Source organism: Mastacembelus armatus, chromosome 13, assembly GCF_900324485.2.
Source record: "Mastacembelus armatus chromosome 13, fMasArm1.2, whole genome shotgun sequence".
NCBI classification, from domain to species: domain Eukaryota; kingdom Metazoa; phylum Chordata; class Actinopteri; order Synbranchiformes; family Mastacembelidae; genus Mastacembelus; species Mastacembelus armatus.
This window is the reverse complement of record NC_046645.1, coordinates 856,649-870,122: the sequence shown is the minus strand read 5'-3', so window position 1 is coordinate 870,122 and position 13,474 is coordinate 856,649. Positions and strand designations below refer to the sequence as shown.

The window sequence follows — 13,474 nt, the reverse complement described above, 5'->3', positions numbered from 1 at the left end:
TATTACTGTTTGTGGCCATAACATTTTGTTTTTCAACCACTGTTTGAATTTAATAGTGAGAAGATATTTGGGACCACATTGTTGTTGTTTTTTTTTATAACACAACATTAATGTAATGTATTTTTAAAAAGGTTTAAAAGTTAAACTGCATCTGATTAGAGGAGCAGAAGCTTTTTAGTCAAGGTTGGCTGTGACTATGAAGCGCTCCGATAGAACTAACTCAGCGCTGAAGCTTTGAAATAGTAAATTACTGAAAGTCTCTGCACCATTCAAGGACTCTATGAACTGTATAAAGAGCCGCGGCACGATGGTCACGGTTTTATCTGCTGTAATGGGAACATTTTTAGAGTAGCTTAGTAAAAATCTAGAACTGATTTTCTAACTGATTTTTCATTAAAATGCAATTGGATTGTCTTGTAATAATTAATATAACATAAAACCATAACTTCTAATCATATTAGTTGTGTGGGCGATCAAGCAAATATTATTAAGTATAAGTGGGTAGAAAATGTTGCATATGTGTTTTTCTTTATAAGTAGACCATGTAGTTTTCTTATCAACCAGACAGATTAGACCGTTATCGGCCGACTGAAGAACACACTGTAATGACAAGTTAGGAATGTGTGTAGGCTACACAGACTTAGCCTGCATATCACAGATAGACCAAAGAAACAACTTTCAAGTAAACATATAGTGTGTTTATATAGGGTTTATATGTTTCCATGAGAACAAGTCTAATTCTAATAGGTTTCCAGAATAAATGGCAGCATAGTGCCACCTGGTGATCAGCATGACATTTACTTTTAGTATGTATGAATGTATATATGTATTATTATTATTATTGGGTCTACTATAATAATATTACATTGTAAGTGAATTCCAAATATGAAATAAAACAACAAGAATACAGCTGAATTTATAATGATATTTAGTCAGTTTCATTTTGATGATCAAATGTAATTGAACCTTTATTATATTTATGACTTCACAGTTACTTTCTGCTCTATTTTTAGTGATTTTTTAAATGTCTGACTTTTGTCTGACTTGTTTCTTTTAAACATATTACATAAAAAATGTTTTCTGTTGTTAGTTTATATTGTTAAACATTTGCATATAAAAATAAAAAATAATTCCACAGATAAAAATGAAAAACTCTAAAAATACTTTTGCTTCTTCACCTTCTTGTTTAGCTTGATGATAAAATGGCCCACGGTAAACCGCCCGAAACAAAAATAAACAAATAACATGTGCACGCTGTACATACTACATATCCCATAAGCACTTGGGCGGCTCCCACTGTGAGGTGAAAGGTCAGGTCGCGTCGGTGAGGTAATAACAAACATGGCGGCGCTCGGTTCGGCGCGGTGCTTGTTTCGTTGCTACTCACGGGTGAAAAATGTCCCGAGGAACAAGCACATGTCGGTCACTTGCGTCGTCAGGACGTTTTGTAGTGAAACACAAGTCAGCGGTGAGTTTTAATGCAGCACATGTGACTGGAGTCGACTCCTTTTCCGAGCTGGGGCGCTGACCTTGTAGCGTGTTCCAAACCCGTGTGGAATCGTATTAGAAAACTAGGTACTTTAAGTTTGTCTAAGCTACTGGTAGAGGTACAAACGTTGCAGAGAAATGTTTAACATATTTTAGAAATATTTAGCGTATTTCTCTAAATTCGGCAATGAATTAGTCCGTGAAGTGTTTGCAGCTTGGTAATAAATTCCCAAAGTAGTGGTTTGACAGCACTAACGATAAATGTGTTAACGTTACCTGCGATTGTAAATCAGCTGTAGTTCACTATGGAGTTTGGGTTGTGTTAATTTAATTCAGGTTAGGACAGGACAGCAATAAACTTCTGTTTAGACCTTACAGTGCAGCTTCGTTAGCAAAACACTGGCAGATTTCAATCTAGACAGTTAAATAATACAGTGACCTTTCTTTCTTTCTACTGCAATAACATCATGTGTGTTAACTTTACCTGTGAAATATTCTAAGTGGAGTGTGATATCCAAATTTTTATGCGACACAAAGTCCCATAAATTCTTATACATGCAACACTATGTGTGGAACATTTTCCTACTGTGTAATATTCAATGTGTGGTGCAATATTCATATTCACTTTCCAATCCAATGCAAAGTCTTATAAATATGTACACATGCAAACACATGACAAATCTTCATTGCCTTCACAGACGATGCAAAGCTCCACTTCAGAGATCCAGCTGTGCAGGATATCCTCTCCAGGATAACAGGGCAGGACCTGCAGAAAGTGTTCAGGCCCATTAAACAGGAGTTGAAGCCACCCACATATAAACTCATGACTGATGAACAACTGAAACAGGTGCCTTTTAATAATAATAGTCTCTCATAGTCTCGACACACGACACAATTACACCTGTTTCATCCAATCTCTTGTGGGTGTCCAGGCGGTGGAGGTAGCTACAGAGCAGGCTAAGAAGCTGCTGCAGATGCCCCCCGTCCTGCCAGAGAGGAAGCCCATCAACGACGTGCTGTGTGAGGATAAGATCCTGGAGGGCATGGACACAGCCAAATACGTCTTTACAGACATCACCTACAACATCCCACACAGGGTAGGCACATGGTGCTTTGTTTTTATAGCATTAGCAGAAGACATAAGTTCACATGGAAGTGTTATTTGTAAATGGACACAGGAATTTAACACTGCTAAAGTCTGTCTCACCTATATTTGCCATATGCCTTTTCTTTTTCCCCAGGAGAGGTTTATTGTCGTACGAGAGCCCAGTGGGATCCTCAGAAAGGCGACCTGGGACGAGAGAGACCGGCTTATTCAGGTGTACTTCCCCAGGAACGGACGCAAAATTAAAGCACCTCCCATCTTTCAGGAGGAGAACCTCAAGGTAAAAACTGAAAGGTGGATGTATTTGTTATCTCTGCCTGTTGCTAAATCCAACTTGAACCAGCAGATCTGATGTAACTTACCAACAGCTGCTCATATGCATTTGGCTTTGTCTATGAATAACTAGAGTCTGTCAGATTCATGGAGCTGACACTGACAATAAGGGTAAAGACATGATGGTGCTGTTGTACCTGATGAGTTAAAACCCATCTTCATTTTATATTTTTCAACTGTTCATTTTGAGTTTCTTCTTTCTCCAAGTTATACATTGACTTTACATTTTGCATTTAAAGACACCAACATCAAAACATCAGTTGGCATTTCTTTATATTTCTTTATTTTTTAAATACTACATGTGAATCTGTTTCACTAGCTTTGTGTTTATCTGTTTGTCTGTCCAGTAGGAGAAGCACTTAATGTTAACAGTAGATTGTTGCATTTTAATTCATTAACATCATCTCCAATGTACCAGAGGTGTATTTTGTTTTCTAGCATGTACAAACTTGTCAGACTGAAGAACAAGTAGTTAAGTGAGGTCCGTAAACACCCACACAGTCTTGAATAGAGGTTTCATCATGTAGCATAATCCATGACCTCTTCATACTTGTCTGTCTATTAGGTGGTGTTTTCCCAGGACCGGCATGAGGATGTGTTGGACCAATGTCTGGTCCAGTTTGAACCAGACTCTTCAGAATACATCAGGGTGAGACTGTTGACATTTCTCCAGTTCCTATATTTTCTCAAGGCCACTCGATATCGAGGTTGGACTGACGTTTTCTGGATTTGATGTGAAGACCATTGAGCTTATTGTCAAGTGCGCATTTGTCTGTAGGTACATACAGTAACCTATGAAGATGTGGACAAGCAGAGCAAGTACGAGCTGCTGTGCTCCACCAGACACTTTGGAGGCATGGTCTGGTACCTGGTCAATGCTCGCAGGGTGGACGGCCTCATAGTGGACATGCTGAAGAGACAGCTGTGAGTTTGTCTGTGTGATTAACGCACATGTGTTTAGTACTTTCTGTAAGTCATGTTCAGGCTGGAATATCAGACTTTTCTCAGTAATTTAAACCTGGTTTTAGGTTTCAGGATGCCGTGAGCTTAGTGTCCCTGTTCCACATGGTTCACCCCCACAGTGAGTCAGCCCAGGAAGCTGCCATCCAGCAGGCCACTGGCATTGACCTGCTTAAGGTGAGAGTAACTCATCCCTGAACAGTAATGTGTGTTGACTCCTTTCTCTTCTTTTATTCACTTGTGTGTATAAAACGTTGCTGTTTGATTCTGAAATTGTCGAGGTCAAATGAGTTGTGTCCCGAAGGTATTAGGGAAGTCGGTGTAGCTCTTGGAAGGTCAGGTCTGTCTCATCTTAGGTTTCCTGTGTGAGAGGTTTGGGTTTTTCTTCAATGTGGGAACTGTGGGGCCAAGCCCAGGACACATCAGGTCTTATTAACATTCACAGCCCCTTGGCCTTGAAGCAGAGGAGAGGGGCATTGAGAATGACAGCCATTTAATATGAAGGTTTAGCGGCAGGAGATACGGATGTGTGCATGTCTGCTCCAGTCACTGTCACGCAAGGCCACTCATTTTGTCATGGTTGACTGTGGAGTGCTTACTAAGCTGAGTTTGAGTCATAAGTACAATTAAAACTGCAGTTGTATTTTTCTCAGCTGTTGAGTGCACACCCACAACCTCAGAAGAATTGAGGTAACTCCCCCCCCCCCCCCTTTCCCTATTGCTGACCTTTGACCCTTGTCCCTGCAGATCTATGCCCAGAAGGAGTCCCAGAGGTCGGGCTACATTGAGCTGGCCCTGCAGGCATATGAACAGTTGGCTACTAAGAGCTCTGCTTCCTGATAGCCCCACACTTAGATAGAAATATAAAAATTCATCCACAACAAGGAACAGTAACCACAGAAGGACAGACTGAAAATTGCCTCTGCTATATCAAATCCAACAGCATGTGCTTTTGGATTGAAGAGTCATATGTGCTTGTTGACTGAGGACGGCCGGATACTTCGCCACAACTGATATAAAGAAATAGCTTTGAAAACATTTTGTATGATGCAAACCCTTTGTCATTTGATCATAAAGCAACGTTGTCTGTGTGTATTGTGTAACTCGTAGTCAAACCTGTTGTCCATGAAATAAAACTGGTCTTGTATGTATCAGGCTGGATGACTTTTCAAATCCCGGGGTACAGTGCCATGTGTCCTTTATTTTAGATCACACTCTTATAGAAAAACACTGTCACAGAAACTTTGCAGCTGCCACATCAGATTAGTTGCTAAACACAAAGGAGCAGTAACTTTAAGACATGAACATGCACCAAAGTATTAGAGATGGAGACATAAGGAGACGTAGTAATGCAGAGGTTGAATAGGGCATCGGTCCTGGTCTTGTTCAGCATTTCTGAACCTAAAGTTGTGGCGTGTGGGAGACAAAGGTGCTGTTTCTGAAACAGGTTTCCCACTAACAAGAGTCTCTCCTGCTGCTGTGGTTATAACGACTGTGGCTCCTGAGAAGGTTGCATCTATTCCCAGTTCTTCATGAACAGGTGCTTGTCCAGGTCCAATCAGTGTCCAGATTCTGACACTTCTACACCATCGGCTGTCAGACCGGTGCTAAATTGGACCTTGCCTCTCCTGGTGCCTCGTCTGCTGTAATGATGGCTTCTGCTGTTGCCTCAGTGAAAGACGGTTTGGAACCACAGGGAGCAGACGCAGCATTAGTTGCCGAAGGCATTTCCTGAACATCATCAAAAGAAGATCTGACATCTGATTGTACCATCTCTGGTAAGACACCTCTAAAATCTCTTCCTCTATGGAGACCGACTCTAAGTTAGTGATGAGATGCTTATTATGGTTTGTCACCACCAGTTCCAGTGCTGTCAGCTCAGAGAGGCAGAGAGTGTGCTTGTTTTAGCTTACTGTGTTCTCCTGGAATTGATTCTTCTCTTACTGAAACACAAGCTATAATCAATCTTATGTTCCTGCAGCACTGCTGCTTCTGGACGTGCAGGTTGTTTGTCCCTGCCGATACTGCTACAGGTTTTCATTCAAGCTTTCCGTCACTTCCTGCTTATAGAATGACCAGAGTGATCAATATTTTTTATATTTAAGGTTCATCATATGACCGTGTTTACATTAGGGGTCATTGTGGAGATAAACCCTCAGTAAAACCTCACTTGACTTTGCAGCCTCACTCAGCTCTTTAATTTAAGGTGACAAAATGTCAGTGTTGCGTTCTGCTGCTCCCAAGTGGCCGAACATGGTGAATGCAGGTTTAAGCAGCTTATTCTTTCAACACAGAGCATGCAGATTCCTCCAGAACATTACATTTGGCTGTAGAGTAAGGATACCATGATGAGTGAGTTTTCTGCAGCAGGACTGACCTTGATATGAGTCTCCTCTAGGTACTACTCAGCCAGGGTCTGCTGGAGGCCAGGGACCAGGTTGCTGTGCTAGGTGGGGTCAGCCAGAGCATCTGCTGCCTTCTGGTTGACCTTGGACAGACTCTCCTTCCACCCTGGAGATAAAGAACAGAGTTCAACTCTGGTGATGTATAATGTAAATATATTATCATTGCCAAAAAGTTTTTTAGGAAAAGCATAAATCTTCCACTAGTTTAGAGTTTGACCTTGTAAAATTTTTGTCCTCTGGGAACCATAAACAGGCAAAGTGGCTCTGCAGGACCTAGACAGATATAATTAATTTATTCAAACGGACATCACCCTGGCATTTACTGTGGACTCAACAGAGACAGTTTTACCTTGACACATGGCTGGGCAGATATGTTGCTGCCAGGAATGCAGCCTCTGGCAAGCGATCTGTTTTGATGAGAAGGTCCAGACATTTCTCTAACCTGGGCAAGTACAGAAAATATGACAAACACAATGAATTAAAAAAAGGAGAAAAATTTAAACTTTCTTTCTTTGAAAGTTGGACATCTCCCTCTGTGCTCCCACTCCTCTCCTTCCTCTCCTTCACCTCACCTGTTCTGCATGAAATAGGTGAGGGAGGCCATGTTGGTCTTGCCATCCTCTCTGCCTCCTCTGTCAGTTTTCCCATCATGTCAGCGTTTCCCGAGGCAGCGGCCAGCAGCCGTAATCCCCCATAATCCTGGGCTTGGTGCAGGCGCTCCTGTGCCAGGCTAAACTGGCACTTTGTAGTGGCAAGCTCAGCCAGCTGCTCAGCCACAGAGACAGGAATGGAGATTATCATGGGACAGAGGAGCATGAACCTTAACAATACAGTGTGAAGCAGTTGCTAAGTATGGGAGGCCAGGGTTGGGACTCACTCTGACAGATTACATACTGTAGGAAAAATAACTGAAGAGTCTTAATACGGTGTTTGCACAAGTCCAGAATTGTTTATTGTTAATTATTATTCAAAGGTACAACAATAAAAACCAGAACTGAGAGACCCTTAGACACTGACAGACTCTGCCATGTGTCCAAAGCTGTAATTGTTGGTTGTTATGAAGTACTAAATAAAGGGCCTGGATACTTTTATAAATAAAATATTTCAGTTTTTGGTTTTAATAGTGGCCCTGTGATGGACTGGGGACCTGTCCAGGGTGGACCCCTGCCTTTCACCCAAAGAGAGCTGGGATAGGCTCCAGCAGATCCCTGGGACCCTGGTTAGGACTAAGGGGGTCTAGATGATGGATGGATGGTTTTAATAGCAAAACATTCTAGAAAGATATTTTTACTTTGCCATTATGGGTCACTGAGGTTAGACTGATGGACAAAAATGGCCATTAAATGCATTGAACTATATAAAATAAAATACTGGAATGTGAGCAAAAAGTGAAGTGAGTTTGCAATACGTGTTTTAGCAGAGGATTTTTGTGATTTTTCTCTGGAATTGTTTTAACTGTGCTGACCTCTGCCCCCAAACCCGGTCAGTAGGCTAACTTGAGCTCTCCAAGTTGCAGTGCAGGGTCGAACTTGTGTTCTGGGTCAGTGGACACAGCTAAGGCCTCGTGTCTGAAGCCCTACACTATACAAACATATACACAATAAAAACATTTTAATTCCGTATAGTGAGAGAAGCACAGTGGCTGAAAAGACTAAGAAAGAAGAAAAGTGAGTAATGTGTGAATGTGAAACAGTGGGGTGGTGTAACAGGCTGCATGAGAAACAAAACCATTCCCTGGATAAAAACCTTTGAAAAGAAACATGCAAGAATTCTGCCCTGAGGTTTTATTCCATGACGCTCTGTTATGCATTCATCCCAAGTCTCAATTAAACTCAGTTCAGGCTGAAAGAAAAGCACAGAGTTGCACAAAGTTTGGAGGGAAAATATACCTGTTTCTCCAAGAAGTGTGCTTCCCTGATCCTCTGATCCTCTGATCCTCTGATCCTCTGATCCTCTGATCCTTAGGGACTGCAGGCACAACTTTGTCCGTCATGATAAAGTCCGTCCTCATGGCAGCTGCAGCAGGAGGAGCTGATGACATTTAGCTCCTTGGCTCTGAGTTGTCCTCGGGGATCCAGCCAAGCTGATGCATAGATGCAGATGTCTTCCACTTGATAAAAAAACATCTTTAAGGCACTATTTTAAAGATATTTTCTAGTATTTTTAATTTTCAGGATAGGAATTGATATCAAAGACTGATCTGACATTAAGGAGATTTCCAATGTGCAGGTGCTGGGACACACTAGTTTTTGTGCTGCTGCTCCTGCACTTTATGAATAAACTGAGAGGCTTATATATTTTCTAAGTCCACATTTGTTAATGCGTTGAACCTGTGCATGTGGTCAGTGGTGATGGTTTCTCCTCCAACATAACAGCTGAGTCTGGTTCTTAAATAACTAATATGATGTGATGTACCTGATATATAATGTCAACTATCATGGACCTGACCTGATTGGAAAGTTGTTCACTCTCATCACATTTAATGAGGAATCATATCCTCAGAAAAAGCCCAAGAGCTGATCCCAAGCTGTTGTTCCTCAGCGTCATGGAGGTATAAAGGAAATACTCCCCATGTCCACGCACCACTGCACATTTACAAATACACAAAGACACGAAACACAGCAAACAAAGTTAGGAAGCATGCAGGTAGTCTGTCATGACCCCTTCCAATTACAGCCATCGCTCATAAACAGCTGTGCAAACACATTTAGAAATGCTCCGAGTGATGAAATACGTCAAATAAAAATCTGTCACTAAATATTGTGGACAAATCAACGCAGGCCCACAGGTAGATCTCACAGCTGCTCATGTCTTTGATGACCAGCTTCTCTCCCTCCCTGACCTCAGTCTCTCCTATGGCCTTGAAGTTGACCTGCTGCACCTCAGCATGGCGAGTTCACGTGACCTTCCCACTGGGGTCCGTGGACATGGCTGCCATGACCTTCCCACTGGGGTCTGTGGACATGGCTGCCATGACCTTCCCACTGGGGTCTGTGGACATGGCTGCCATGACCTTCCCACTGGGGTCCGTGGACATGGCTGCCATCTCCCTGCCTGAGGATGAGGTGCATGGATTTGTTTTTTATGGTTTATGGATTTTAACAACTGGAAGAGCTGTTTGCAGTTTAAAGTTGAATAACAATTACTGAGATTATTCACTGACTCTGTGGATCTCAGATGTTCCTATATCATAGTGAGAGGAGTGGTGTTGTTCTTTAATACACTATCTAATGCCTGAAATGTGACTGCTGAAACTACAGCCTATATAAACTAATATTTAGAGGTGCATAAAGAGGGAATAATGTAGAAAAAATAAAAGCTGTGATATTTATCATCCATTCAAGACATTAGACTCAAGCTTCCAGCCACTCTCTCTGTATCTATACACAGTTAGCACTGTTATATAATAATAACATTTTTATGTTAACTATACAAACACCAGATGGAGAACATCATTAAAAACTCTATGGTGCAAATAGGACAAAGGTTCATATAAGCGCTGAAATAAATATAGCTTAATGTAATACAATGTAAAATACTTACTGTATATTTGTAAATGAAAATACATGATATATACAAAATACATATATGAGTAATGTAATAATTTATAATAAATAGATGATACATTTTCAATTTTGTTTTATTCTGTGGTTTTATACCTATGAATTCAAGGCCTTTATTTTGAAGGTAAATAGGCTATTTCCAGTTTAAATCCCTCTTCCACTATCTGACCTGACACAGGGACATGGATTCTCCAAAGTTTCCTGTGGGAGCAGCTCAAGTTGTGCCAGAGAAGCAGAACATGTGTGTGAATATGTTCTAGTGTCCAAACAATACAGGCTTCATTTAAACAACCTGCTAATTCTGAGTCTTAATCAGGTTCAATAAAGCAAATGTGACCTAGTGAAGATAAGACTTTATCTGATTCTGACTTTTTTATTTTATTAGAGGATATGTCTTTATGTGATTCTACATCATTAAACACACATTTCAATAACAAATTAATTGAATAAAACAATTTATTTGTTATAGGTTTCACAATTACATTATAAATACACAGCAACATGCAACAATTGACAGTTTTGTGCAGACAAAGTTTTCTTGATGTTACTGAGTCCTCTTAAATACTTGGTGGCAGACTTTGTCAAGCACCGTGATTTCCTGAAAGACAAGTTGAAGACCTTTAAACCGAGTCCAGCATGATGCAACACATATCTCCTTTTAGTTCCATAAACCGGCTGAGCTCAGATCCATGTATCTCAGATAGTGATTCATTATCTGTTCATTGTTTTTGCCTAAAGATAAGAGGCAAATCAGTAGGATCTTTATAAAGGCTGAGAAAGATTTCATAAAGCAGCTAAAGACAGAGGAAGGTCTTTTTCTTTTGCAACTGGCCTGACGTGCAGCTGTGCACAGGTCACACAGGAAGATTTCATTTCCCAGCAAAAATGTCAAAATCTTATTTTACGCTTGTGTCGTACGTGTCATCCCGTGTCTTGTGCTTTCTCTCACCAGGTGTAGTAAGTCTCCTTCGATCCAGTGTTTCCAGCCACGATTTTCCTTCTCCCCCTTCTGAACACACAGCAGCTTGTCCCCATCCCAGGTAACCAGTGTCTGTTATTTCACCATGCAAAGAAATGGACAGAGTGTATATGATGATGTTTCTATCAGTCAGAACAAGACCACTAATAATAAATAACAATAAAGGGATTCAGAAAACATTCCTACCATGACCTTCCTGTTGTCCAGGCCTTTTGTGTGCTCCTCAAACTCCTCTCCCACGGTGAAGTTGACCTCGTAGTTTCTGAAGGTGCTCAGGGTCTTTGTTTCAAATTTGTCTCCGTTCTGGACGATCACCTTTGTCTGATGCAGGTGGGACGCTATCTTTCTGGTGGCGAAGTCAATATCTGCAAGCATGTGATAAAAAAAGAACAGGATTTAGTGCTGGAGACAGTCAGTCAGTCCTCGGTCTTACGGCCTGTGGAAGGAAGATTCTCATTCTGGTTTTATGTGCTGACTTAATCCTTATGTGCACATACACACCAAAGCAAACGACACCACAGGACACTTATTATGATTCCTCCCCTGCTGACGCCCTGACAGTCTCATTTACCCTATAAAAATACCTGCCTCTCAGTTAGAGGAGAGGCCTAAATGAGTTTCTCACCCATTTCAACATTTGGCCTTTGTGACATGAACCACCCATCCTGGCCGTTTAGATATTCATATCCCATTTGCCCTAAAGTGAAGATTCAATTTCTTTCCATCACTCTTATAGATGAGGCTCCTATATTTACCCATCTAAATTATATTTCTGACCCACTTCCCTGAGGATGTCATTTCCTTATTCACTCAGTGCAAAATGAGGTGAATGTATTCAGGATTTCCCGGACTTTGTGTGAGTGGACTGTAGCTGGGTTGTTTTATGAATTGATGAATTCCAGATAGAGCTGTGAATAATGAAAGTGTTTCTGGGCCTGATCAATGATGCGTCAAAAGAAGAGCCAGCTGCAGTGCTCTTTTTTTTTATTCTTGGTTTTGAAGTGACGAGCTGCTCCACTGCCTGATCCAGGGTTGGAATCCGTCCTGCTTTTCTGCAGATCAGGAGGATGAAAATGCAGAAAAGACCGAATCAATATTTATTTGGCACAGTAACCGCTCATAGAGTGGAGGTTAACTTGGCCCGACAGCCGCTCAATGAGGAAATGAAGCAGTGCCACATAACTCCTCTTTGTCTCGCTCACCCTCACTCACTCTGCTGCTGTCTCACTCCTCCCTGCTTGCTTTACATTTTTAAGCGTAGCCTCTAATTGAGGCATGTTTCTAATGAGGGTTGCAAACTGTCAGTGAGAGCCAAACTTACCCAGGGCCTTCATGAATTCCTCAAAGTTTTCATTGCTAACCATCTCCCAGCGTCCATTGTAGTCTGCAGGCATTTTTGACTGGTGTTGAGTGGAAGGAGCAGTTTGCCTTTGGGTCTGTTTGCTGAACTGAGAGAGTTCAAGGGCCCAGCCCTTTATATACACTGTATTGTGGGTGTGTGGGTGTGTGTGTGCATGTGTGTTTGTGTGGCGCAAAGGACAGGGTCCGCCTCATAATTCCCTCAGGACAGTGTTTGAGTGTGTGTGTGTGTGTGTGTGTGTGTGTGTGTGTGTGGACCACAGGACAGGGTCCGCCTGATAATGCCCTCAGGACCTTGTGTGTGTGTGTGTGTGTGTGTGTGTGTGTGTGTGTGTGAGGTGCTTGGTATTCCTGCAAAGTTTCTAGTTGGCTGGTTCGTCTTACTAGACCACAGTTCATTCTTTATGTCAAATGTGAACATGTTCTCGAATTAACAAAAGACAAAACACCTTTTTTTAAAAATGCCACATGTAATGACACACACAACATAATAATAATAATAATAAAAAACTAATAATAATGAAAGGGAAGGAAGAAATGACCAGAATAGCAGGTGCATCAAAGGAAACAACAAGTTTTTCATCATTAATGTAGGATCCTACTTTCTGAGCAATAAATAAACTGAAACTAGCAGATAAAGGCAGCAGGGAAATCCCTGCTCCCTGGTTGACTGGACCATCTAATGTTTTTGTGCTTTATCTAATTCATCCACTCAGTTTGTCTCAGCAGCAGCTATAATCAGCTCAGTTTGCTCTGTGGATCAGAACAACTTTCACAAAGGATATTGCTAAAAAAGTAAAAGCTGCAGTTATGACACGGTTTCACAACTGCAGTGCTCTGGTGCCCTATCTACACCGTGACACCAATATCAGCTCGTGGCAATGAGATTGTATGTGGAAGGTCAAAGGTGAGACAGGCGGCGTGTGTCATGGTTTATCAGAGCTGATAAGGTGTGATCGACAGTTAATCATCATTCAATCAAATGACCCGATCGTAATGTCCAGGTGCACCGTTCTTCTTCATTTGACCTTTTACTGACAAATGACAGTCTGTTTCCCTAAAGTCTGAACTGTATCGTTCCATCAGGATGGGCTGTAAAAAAAAGTAGAGCTAAAGTTAAATCTAGCCAAATCAATATTTTTACATAACTAACATTATGTCAGCGTCTAAGGGGGCATTATATTGACGAACCAGAAATTAACCATGTGAGTAAACAGGGAAACTTAGAGTCCAGTCTGTGTGACCAGTCGTCTGTTTGGCTGACTGAAATATAAAGTTCCTC

The 13,474-nt window shown here is 41.4% G+C and overlaps 2 protein-coding genes across 2 annotated transcripts; one reads left to right on the top strand and one right to left on the bottom strand.

The window, feature by feature from the left end:
- The first annotated feature begins 1,325 nt into the window (after positions 1-1,325).
- On the top strand, positions 1,326-5,059 carry mrps22 (mitochondrial ribosomal protein S22). Its single transcript, XM_026292664.1, has 8 exons — positions 1,326-1,468; positions 2,187-2,335; positions 2,421-2,585; positions 2,730-2,873; positions 3,492-3,575; positions 3,705-3,850; positions 3,955-4,063; positions 4,634-5,059. The coding sequence occupies exons 1-8, from the start codon at positions 1,342-1,344 to the stop codon at positions 4,724-4,726; spliced, it is 1,017 nt and encodes a 338-aa protein (XP_026148449.1). The 5' UTR covers positions 1,326-1,341; the 3' UTR covers positions 4,727-5,059.
- Positions 5,060-10,292: 5,233 nt separating this feature from the next.
- On the bottom strand, positions 10,293-12,270 carry rbp2a (retinol binding protein 2a, cellular). The gene is made up of 4 exons (XM_026293062.1): positions 12,155-12,270; positions 11,020-11,198; positions 10,804-10,905; positions 10,293-10,452 (listed from the first exon to the last, which is right to left on the bottom strand). The coding sequence occupies exons 1-4, from the start codon at positions 12,225-12,227 to the stop codon at positions 10,399-10,401; spliced, it is 408 nt and encodes a 135-aa protein (XP_026148847.1). The 5' UTR covers positions 12,228-12,270; the 3' UTR covers positions 10,293-10,398.
- Between the last annotated feature and the right edge of the window lie 1,204 nt (positions 12,271-13,474).

Excerpts from the sequence above, each read along its gene's own strand:
- mrps22 (XM_026292664.1), top strand. The coding sequence starts at position 1,342 with ATGGCGGCGCTCGGTTCGGCGCGGTGCTTGTTTCGTTGCTACTCACGG. Across the intron at positions 2,586-2,729 it reads CCTACAACATCCCACACAGG|GAGAGGTTTATTGTCGTACG; the intron begins GTAGGCACATGG and ends CTTTTTCCCCAG. Across the intron at positions 3,576-3,704 it reads ACTCTTCAGAATACATCAGG|GTACATACAGTAACCTATGA; the intron begins GTGAGACTGTTG and ends ATTTGTCTGTAG.
- rbp2a (XM_026293062.1), bottom strand. The coding sequence starts at position 12,227 with ATGCCTGCAGACTACAATGGACGCTGGGAGATGGTTAGCAATGAAAAC. Across the intron at positions 11,199-12,154 it reads GGAATTCATGAAGGCCCTGG|ATATTGACTTCGCCACCAGA; the intron begins GTAAGTTTGGCT and ends ACATGCTTGCAG. Across the intron at positions 10,906-11,019 it reads TGGACAACAGGAAGGTCATG|ACACTGGTTACCTGGGATGG; the intron begins GTAGGAATGTTT and ends GTGAAATAACAG.